Source organism: Echinops telfairi, unplaced genomic scaffold (genome assembly GCF_000313985.2).
Source record: "Echinops telfairi isolate 266 unplaced genomic scaffold, ASM31398v2 ScPeMD7_70;HRSCAF=299, whole genome shotgun sequence".
Taxonomy (NCBI): Eukaryota; Metazoa; Chordata; class Mammalia; order Afrosoricida; family Tenrecidae; genus Echinops; species Echinops telfairi.
The window spans coordinates 26079362-26089049 of NW_022103968.1; the positions used below are offsets into that span (position 1 = coordinate 26079362).

A 9688-nucleotide genomic window follows, 5' to 3' on the forward strand; every position below is an offset into this window, starting at 1 on the left:
TTAAAAGTGTCTGATATCTTGCATCAAAACATAGTCTTGGTCCAATGTGGGCAGGATGGCACCAGAAATGGAAGACACACCCGATGCGTCTGTTTTCCCCCAGAAGGGATTGTGGTAAGAAGAAAACCAAAAGTAAATAAAATAGAGCCGTGGGAACATACAGCGAACGCGGGAATATCCCAAAAGCCTGGTGGGGGCAAGGACGGCGGCGATCCCCAAGTCCGAGAGAATGACCTACTTTGCTTCCCGCATTAGGACAACCCAGGGTTGGATCAACAAGCCGCAGAATGCACTCGGTGGGGAGATGTTTCCCCTTTCCTGACCTCCCAGGTCCCAAAGTTCTCGGTTTGTTTGTATTTCGGTGCTGGTTTCCACGGCACACTCAGTTCTTAGGCCAGACTTTGCTCCACCTAGTGGAACCGCAGAGGATGATCCAAAAGGCAGGTGGCCACAAGCCAGACCCCAGACTGTCTGTTGTATGTTACCTGGTAGACAGAGGTCGCTGAGATCTCCCACCGTTGTCCCGTCACTCAATGGCTGCTCTTACTGGAGGAGCCGTTAAAGTGGAATCTGGGGTTATAGGAAGGAAGAATGAATCCAATCACTATGCCACTTGGATGTAGATGGTCCCTCCATGTGAATCTGAGCAGAGGAAAGCAAGAAAGGACGAGGTCCTCTGAGGGAAATGGATGGCCGACAGTCAACAGTTGACTGGAATCACCAGACATCCATCCACAGGATCCATAAGGCATTGCCTACAAGTGCCAAACACCTATGGAATAAACTGCATCCAGGGGGTCTGTAAAAGAGTCTCTGCTGGAGATCCAGAGTCCTCCTCTTCCCTTGTGGCAGACCCTGAAAACCCACCTCATGGTCTTCGAAAGCTGTGTGCGTGAGAACAAACCACCGCTCATGGGGCCAACATGAGAATGAAGCCCAGGCTTGGAACAGGAAAGGGAAAAAGTTCTAAGAACATGACTCAGTTCAAACTGGTTATGGGACCACGGAGGGCACTGAGATGAGAAAGTAACTGGACCTCATCAGTCTTTTGCTGAGGGGAAAACAAAACAACAACAAAAAACTCATATTCTTAAAACGAAGCTCCAAGAGTGGGCCAAAGCAAGAGGAAAGAAAGTTCAAGACTGGGTGAATAAATAAGGGAGGATCGTCTGCTTATTGAACCACGCACTTAAAAAAAAAAAAAAAGATGTGTTTTCCCAATGTTTGATATTGGCTGACGAAATAGAGCCAACTGGACATAGCTCAACAAATCTGAGTGTAATCAAGTCCCGGGCTGCCAGGGCTTTGAGACCGTCCCACCTGACACTTGTGGACAGAGCGGTGGTTTCATGCACGTCCCATGCCATGTTCTCCTCTCACAGGAGGCTGACCTCAAGCTCTGAGGTCCTGAGTAAGGGCTCCTGTGGGAAGAGATCTCTGGGCAGTGCAAAAGGTTTGTGCTCGACTACTGACATAAAGGTTGGCAGTTCACACCCAGCCAGAAGCCTAGCAATGTGTTTCCACAGAGAAGACTGGTAAAAATTCCTAGGAAGCGGTTGTACTCAGTAACACCTGGCGTCACCGTGGGTCAGAATTGACTTGCTGGCAACAGCCTTGGTTGCATGTTTTTAAAGGTTTAAGACAGCAGGCATTTCTGAACCAGGTTTTCTCAGCACTGTTGACATTGGGGGCTGTGTTATAGGGGGTGGGGGTGGGGTGATGTGAGCACTGTAGGCGGTTAAACAGCATCCCTGGAGTCCACCCAGCGGATGTCAGTAGCATCTAAAAGGTCTCCAGACACAGGTAAATGTCCTCTGGGGGCAAAAATGGACTCCGTGCAGTCGATACCACTTCATACGATCCTACAGTACAGAGCAAACATGTTCAGTGGGGTTTCTAAGGTTGTAAATCTTTATGGGCCACACTGCCACATCTTTCGTTTACCAGGGGAGTGGCAGTTGGGCTCGAACTGACAACTTTCAGTTGACAGCTGAGCGCTTTAACAACTACCCTACCCAGGGTCCCTCCCAACAACCCTTTAAGGTACTAGTATTCCTATTTGGGAGCTAAGGGGATCAAAGCACAGAGGTCAAGGAATTTGCTCAAGGAAAGTAAGTAGATGAGCTTGGCTTAGCACTTAATCATCTGACCCCAGAGCCCATGACTGCACCACTCAGCTAGACTGCACCTGAGGTCTACAGTTGGAAAGCTTTTAGATATGCCTTGTCCACACTCAGCTATGTGCTACATGTAGCTATTTGCTGTCAATTAAAATTAAATATGCCACTTTGGACAATGGTTTGACAGTTCCTCAAAAAGGTTAGAGTTACCGTACCCAGCAATATCACTGCCTGGTATCTAGCCAAAAGAGATGGGCACGTTTATCCACACAAAAAGGTGTACACCAGTGCTCATGGCAGCATTGTTCACAATAGCTACAAAGTGGGAAGAGCCCAGGCATCCATTAGTGAATAAACAAATAACTGAAGCACGGTGCATCCAAACAACAAGATGTTGTTGTTAGCTGTGGTTGCGGTGGAGGAAGCCCAATGAAAGGCTGTGTACAGCTCTGTGTCCTCGCCGTGGTCTTCCGTAAGTCTGAGTCCCTTGTTCAGGTGACCGCTGTCAGTCTACCTCCTGGGGGGGTTCCCTCATTTTGGCTATGCTCTACTTCCCCAGACACGTCTTTTTCTAGCAATAGGTCTTCCCTGATGGAGTCCCTGAAGTAAGCGTGACGAAGTCTCGGGACCCTCACTTCCAGCGTGCATTTTCATCATCTTTCTTCTAAGAAATAACAACGTTACAGTCTGCTTATAGTCCTACAAATTACAAATCTGCACAGATGTGCCCCATAGGAATAGCAGTTAGTAATTCAGCTATATACAATGAGTTCCCAGGGCCTAGCAACATCCTGCTGCAACGAGTGACATTTGAGCAAGTCTGCTGAATTCTACTGTAAGGACTGGCAGAAACTGAAGGTGATTTTGGAAAAATGCTCTCTAAGAAAATAAAGGATTCAGACCTGGAAGTCTCCCATACTCCTATCCTACAAGGAATGGGGGTGACTGTACTGAAAATGTCACAAGAAACAGGAGTAGCTCATCACCAACAACAAAAACAAGTTTCCCCCAAAAGACACCCAAAGCAAAGAATCAACTGGTTTCCTGACAGCATCACCTCCCTAAACCATCTATCTAGATCACTTACGCCCAAAGGACCTAAAATAGGTCCTTTCAAACCTCTTCTCCCCGAGGTGTCCCCTGGTTCCCAAAAGGGTGTGAGTTCCCTCTCCCTGCAACAAGTGATGAACCCAATTTACTCAACTGGGAAAAAGAAAAGAGACAAGAGTTGCACAGGGCTCCTAGGCAGAAAGTGGGGGCAGCCCGGGGAGCAAAGGTGGAAAGCAGCAAGCAGCACCTTCTGAGGGGTGTGGTGGAAAAACACGCGAAGCAGTTGGGGCTCCATCCAACTCAAAGTTTGAAGCTTGGAAGAAAAAAGATAAGGGCTGTGTTTCTCGAGATTGGTGCCATCTTATGAAAAAAAGACATTTCCATTCAAACTTTCACCCGAGGAGGGCAAATGTGTTCCGCTGCTACCTGAAAGACGGAAGTCTTGTTCATCCAGAAGAATCTCAGAAGAAAGGCCTGGCAGCCTAGTTCCAAAATATCAGCTGTTGAAAAGCCAAGGGGAGCCAAATGCGCCACACACACACACACACACACACACACACACACCCCACCAGCTGTGTTTGTTTTCTTGGGTTAAATTAGCACTTTATTTTAAACAAAATGGTTACACTCTATGGTGAATGTGAAGGAACAATTAAGAAGAAAGAAACTTGGTGTATCTGGATCATAATTTACGTGGAAGAGACAAATGTCAAGGCCTTACTTTTTTGAAGATGCCAATATGCAGATTCCAGAAATCATATCTGTGAGTCGCAGTGACCTTCTAAAAAACAAACAAAACTGCAAAGACTAAACCACTGGCATCAAGTCAGTTCCAACACAGGGACCCTATGTAGGGCTTCTAAGACTATACATCTTCATGGGGAGAGTCGGTCTCATCTTTCTCCTGCAGAGCAGCTGGTAGGTTTGAATCACCCGCCTTTTGGTTGGCAGCCCAATGGCTAGGCCACAGCGCCACCAGGGTAGGAGAGATTAAGTCTAAATTCCTGATCCCAGAATGAGCCGGACCTGGAAGATGAGAAATGGCTGCTCCGGTGGAGAAGTGGCCATGGAGAAAACAAGCCGTCTATTGTCACCTATTTCTGAAACTAAGTGTGTAGCTAAACGACGATTGTACTAGACAAGGCCATTTCAGGAAGCAAATGCACGGGCGCATCCAGGTCATTTTTTGACACTGGAATGAGCTACTTCAATTCAGAGGTAGCTGGAAGCCACTTGTTGAAATAAGGGCAGTGAATAACTGAAGTACATCCTATACCAAAATGATCCCTAGGGGTTGTTTTTTTTTTGGAGTGTGTGTGTGTGTCTATGTACATGTGCATGTGCTTACTGACTAGAAACCAACTAAAGCCAAAAATCAACTAAATCGTGAACACTTTGGAGTTAATAATTATATAGTAACTTTCATTCCAAAGGTTAAAATTCAAAACACAAAACTCACCACAGATATCTAGTACATCCTGAAGAGAGACAGGGATAGGGGTAGATGGAGGGATCAAGGGTTGGGGACACACAGGGGGGCCAAGAAGGCGACTCAATACAAGCACTTTCTCGTCACTACAAGAACCGTAACCACATAACAGCTGTTCGTCAATGCTATCCATCCAACCGGAACAAAGTACGAAAGCCAATCTGTCCCCCAAAAGTACTGGAAGCACCAGAAAGAAAGCAGCCCAAGACTGACAAACTGCAGTGAGGGCACTGGAAATTAAATATGCCACTTTGGACAATGGTTTGACAGTTCCTCAAAAAGGTTAGAGTTACCGTACTCTGCAATATCACTGCCAGGTATCTAGCCAAAAGAGATAGTGAGGGCACTGGAAATTAAAGAGATAGTGAGGGCACTGTCAAACCAAACTGTCAAACCATTGTCCAAAGTGGGGATCTCCTTCCATAGCCCCTCACCACTTCCCAGGCCTCCATACTCCAGCTGGATCATGCTCATGCTTCCTCCTGCTGAAGAAGTGGGGTCGGCTGCCCATCATTAACTCTGAGCCTCACCGAAGCTCTCTATCTGGGTACAGCAATCCACAGGCCCAGGCTGCCCCCACGCCCCATCCCCTCCACCCCCAGCTACCTTGGAAAACCAGAAACACATTCCTACATCAACTGCTCTAGCAACAGTATCCACTGGACCCAGATCTTTTAGCGGTATTTACAAAAATAAAGCATTACAAAGGGAAAAGTAGCAGCTCAGGTCTACTCAGAGGTACTTGGAAGGAAAAACCTGGTGCTCTACTTCCAAAAACATCAGCCCCTGAAAAGTCTGTGGGCACAGTTCCTTCCACTCTGGCACCATGGAGACAACTGGTCGACTCAAAGGGAAGTAGTAAGCAGGAATCAACTCAAAAGCAACTAGTTTGGTTTATTGTTAAGATTTGTCTTCTACAAGTCTATTATGTTCTACTACTGTCCTTAACTTGGCACATCCTGAGAGTTATAACTTTTCTAATAGACAAAGAAGAAAATGGATTTTTCCTTCCAGTTTATGATTTTAGCTAGGAAAACAAAGGGACACCCCCCCCCCAACAAAAGTCTACAACTAAAGGATCACAGCCCTAAGAAAACGGAATACATGGGGCCAAAAAATGAAGTCCTTCCACATGTTATTTCTAAATATATATAGATTCTGAGGGAGAAAATAAATATTTTCTATAGAGGCTGCTCCCCGGGGATACACAGATTGTGGCATACCTATGCAATTGAGTATTACTCAGCCATCCGAAGGACTAACACACGTGACCATGTGGATGAACCTCAGAAACTGTATGTTACTTGAGAAAGCCCTACACAAAAGCTCACAGACCACAGGATCCCATTTAGATGACATCAGCAGAATAGGTCAACTCAGAGAAAGAGATTGGTGGTTGCTGGAGGTTGACATAGGTAGACAGAAGTGGAGAGTAACCATTTAATGGGTACAGATATTTTGGGGGGGATAGGGGAATGAAAATGTTTGATATTAGATAGAGGTGGAGGTTGTACAACATTGTGAACATCCTAAATGCCACTGGATTACACACTTTAAAACAGTTCGCATTATGTTATGAGGATTTCACCTCATTAAAAGAGAGAGAGGGATACTAATGGACCAAGCAGGATGACTTACGAAAAGGCAGCCCAAAAACTCCTGGGGAAAGAGTCCGTCTTTGGCCTGGCACTCTGCTTCTACTCTTGGTCACCACATAGGATTTAAGCACTAACTGCCCAGACTCTGCCGCTATGCTCGGTTGTGTATGGCTTTCCGAAAAGGCAGGAAAGGGAGCAGAGAGTGAAGAAAATAAACCGGCAGAGCCTTGCTAAATGCAAGGGAAGGAGGGGTGATTCCCACTGCACCCCACCCAACTTGGCACGAGGAGCAAACGCTCCCATTAGGATTTCGAAATGCCAGCAGTGCTGGAATCAGCACAAGCCAGCTTCTAGGCTTGGGTAAAAAGCAAGCCACCCAGCAAGGAAAGCTGGGGTGCTCCGTGGGCTGCCCTATTTGGCATCAGCATCACCCTTTGCTCCAAAAGCTCTCAGCTGGCCGCAGCAACTTGACCTCCCAAACCAGTCAGTCTAAGGGCAAGAGCTTGTTCCAGTTCTAGGGTGACCTTCCTCCTGAGGGGTTCCAGTCGATCACATTCCACACCTGTCTTCCACTAGTCCTGCCTCCAACCACCACTAAGGGCACCAGGCCTCACCCATTAAAAATGGAGCTCAGATGCCCTCAGAACTTTACCCCATGCAGCTTGAAATGCACGTCTCCTCCCTGCGTCCAGCCCCAAACTCTATATGCCTCCCTACATACAGACAGGTATGTGGCATCGCTGTCTCACAGACCTGCCCCACAGGGGGGGCACGACAGGGGGGCACGAAGGCGTCCCACATACCCCTGCACACCACCACTACCCAGTCACAGCCACCCCAGCCCACCTGGCCTAACTGTCGTCGAAAAGGCCCCTCATTCGCTTGGCACCAGGCCTCTTCAACTCCCTGACACCAAACCCGTCACAGACGGCCCAGCAGATAAACAACGACGCCCCTTTAGGTCCCCCCGTCCCCCAACGCCAGGCATGAGCCCCCTTCTTGAGACCCTTCCACTCTTGGAGACGACATTCCTTCAGACCCCCTCAAGCCTGGTAGCGACGCCGTCCCCGGCCCTCTCCAGCCAGGCCTCGACGACCCCCGAGCCCACAGCCGGGCACGGGCGCCCCCTCCCCCTTACCTGTGGGGACTCAGCCCTGGCTGACAGGGGGCTGGGCAGCGCCTGGAGGAGCAGGAGCGCCATGCCTCCCAGGAGCCTTCTCCTCTCCATCCCCCTCCTGCTCCTGCTCCTCCGCCACGGCGCCGCCGCCACCCTCCTCCTCCTCCCTCTCCTCTTCCCTCTTCTTCCTTCTTCCAGTCTTTTCCTGTTTCACTCTCCCCTCCCGCTTCCGGCTCTGCTCCACCCCGCCCCACCTAAAAACCCTCCCAGACACTGGGGCGGAGCTCCAGTTCCAGCGCTTCATTGGCTCCTGCTCTTCCTCCATTGGTCAAAATAGCTATCAATCAAAGCGAAGTCCACCTATGAAGACAGACGACTAGAGCCACCCAGCCAATGAAAAGTAGGAGGAAGCCAGGCCATCTTGAGTGTTGCAAGGCCCAGTAAAAGGTGACCTGCTGCCCAGAGAGTGGCGGAAACAACTCATTTCAGAAGGCGGGGTCGCACAGAACGTGTAGTGAAAAGCTGAATTCTGCTGCAGCCATATTGAGCGTGGCGGAAGTATTAGGTCACAGGCTCGCCAAGAAGACAAGACAGGTATGGTGCTTCCCAGGCGTGTTGGAAAGTAAGTTATTTCCTGAAGGTAATCGAATGTGCCTAGAAAACAGTTGCAATTTAAAGTCTTAGGGTTGCTTTTTTTGTGTCTCTTTTGTTGTCCCAAACTGTCAGGTCCTTTTGAATTCCTTTACCCAAGACACAGTACTTTGTCACAAGTTAGAGAGACAAAATTCTGTCGACTCAATCTTAACATCAATAACCCAGTTGATATCAACTAATGGTGACACCATGGTTATCAGAATAAATTGTGCCATTTAGGGTTTTCAATGGCTGGTTCTTTGAAGATGCAACACCAGACCTTTCTATGGAGGCCTCTCTGGGAAGACCCGAACCCCCAACCTTTCAATTAGCAGCTGACTGTCAACCCCTGAAGCCCATCTTCCATTATTGCTTCAATGCATGCTCTCATTTTCTGGTTAAATATAAATGGCCTCTCTGTTGCCTTTCCAGTTGCCAACTCCTCCTCAAATTCTTTCTACATACCACAGCAATAGTCCTGTACCACATAAAACCAAACATAATGCCGTAATGCCGTCTTCCCCTCTTCAAACACTTCTGCAAGAATATATAGTCCAAACTGCTCTCTGTTCCTCTCTGTAACTTGATCCATGATTTCTCCTGTCTCACCTTCTGCCAGTACATTTGCCGCTGCCCCCCCCCATATACCACTCACTCTAACATGCTATGCTACAACATACTTCCCTGTATTTATACATACAGATCCCCATTTATCCTATCCTCCACCCTGTTTCTTCTTCTGGGCCGACATAACATTTACCACAAAGTACACTTTTTAGTCACTGCCCTTGAGTCAATACAGACACATAGCGACTCTATAGAACTGCCTTCTTGAGTTTCCAAGACTGTTAAATGTTTTAAGAGTAGAAAGCCGCCTCTCTTAAGGCATGGCTGGTGGTTTCCAACTGGTGACCTTTCAGATCACAACCCAACCCATAACCACCACACCGGCAGGGCTTCTCCCACAAAGTGCATATAATTCACCAGTGTATTATTTGCCTCCTTGGTCCCTCCTATTATATTTGCAGCCTTTTCTCTGGCATAACAGGTCTTACTTTTTTAAAAGTCTCTACAAGATCTGATTGCTGTGAGCCAAATTTGAAGCCCTATTGGTGTCATGAGTTACTCTTTAGGGTGCTAACTGAAAGGTCAGCAGTTTGAACTCACCAGCTGTTCCTTGGGAGAAAGATGGGTTTTTTACTTCTGGAAGATTTATAGCCTCAGAAACCCAACGGGACAGTTTCACTGTGTTCTAGGGGGTTATTATAAATCAGAATTGTCTCAATGGCAGCGAGTTAATGCTTCAGAGTAGACATGAAAGCAACTAACAAGAACATATCCAGTGCAGGCCCAGTGTTTGTAAATTAAATGAACAGATGCAAAGCCAATAACAGAGAACACTGCTTCACTTGTTGCAGCCAAGTTCCTCTCTAGAGTGTTCTAGTAGAAAATAACTTCAAATACAAACCTTTTATAGAAAACCCCTTTATTAAGCTGTAAATAGGGCAAAGACAAAGCATCCAGACAAGGGAGACAATCAGCAAAAAGCCCTAGGAGTGTCCAAAGGAGTCATGGCCATGTGACTAAATATAAAAACCCAAAACTCACTGCTGTTGAGTTGATTCTGACTCAAAGTGACCTTATAGGGCATGGTAGAACTGCCTTTGTGGATTTCCAAGAC

At 47.4% G+C, this 9688-nt stretch overlaps 1 protein-coding gene across 1 annotated transcript in view; it reads right to left on the reverse strand.

Annotated features, from left to right (window-relative positions):
* WBP1L (WW domain binding protein 1 like) overlaps window positions 1-7524 on the reverse strand; it is a 67215-nt gene extending 59691 nt beyond the window's left edge. Inside the window, exon 1 of the mRNA XM_004700953.2 lies at window positions 7396-7524. Coding sequence (XP_004701010.1) covers window positions 7396-7485 — 90 coding nt within the window. The 5' untranslated portion in view covers window positions 7486-7524. The remainder of the gene's footprint in view (window positions 1-7395) is intronic.
* Window positions 7525-9688: the final 2164 nt, after the last annotated feature.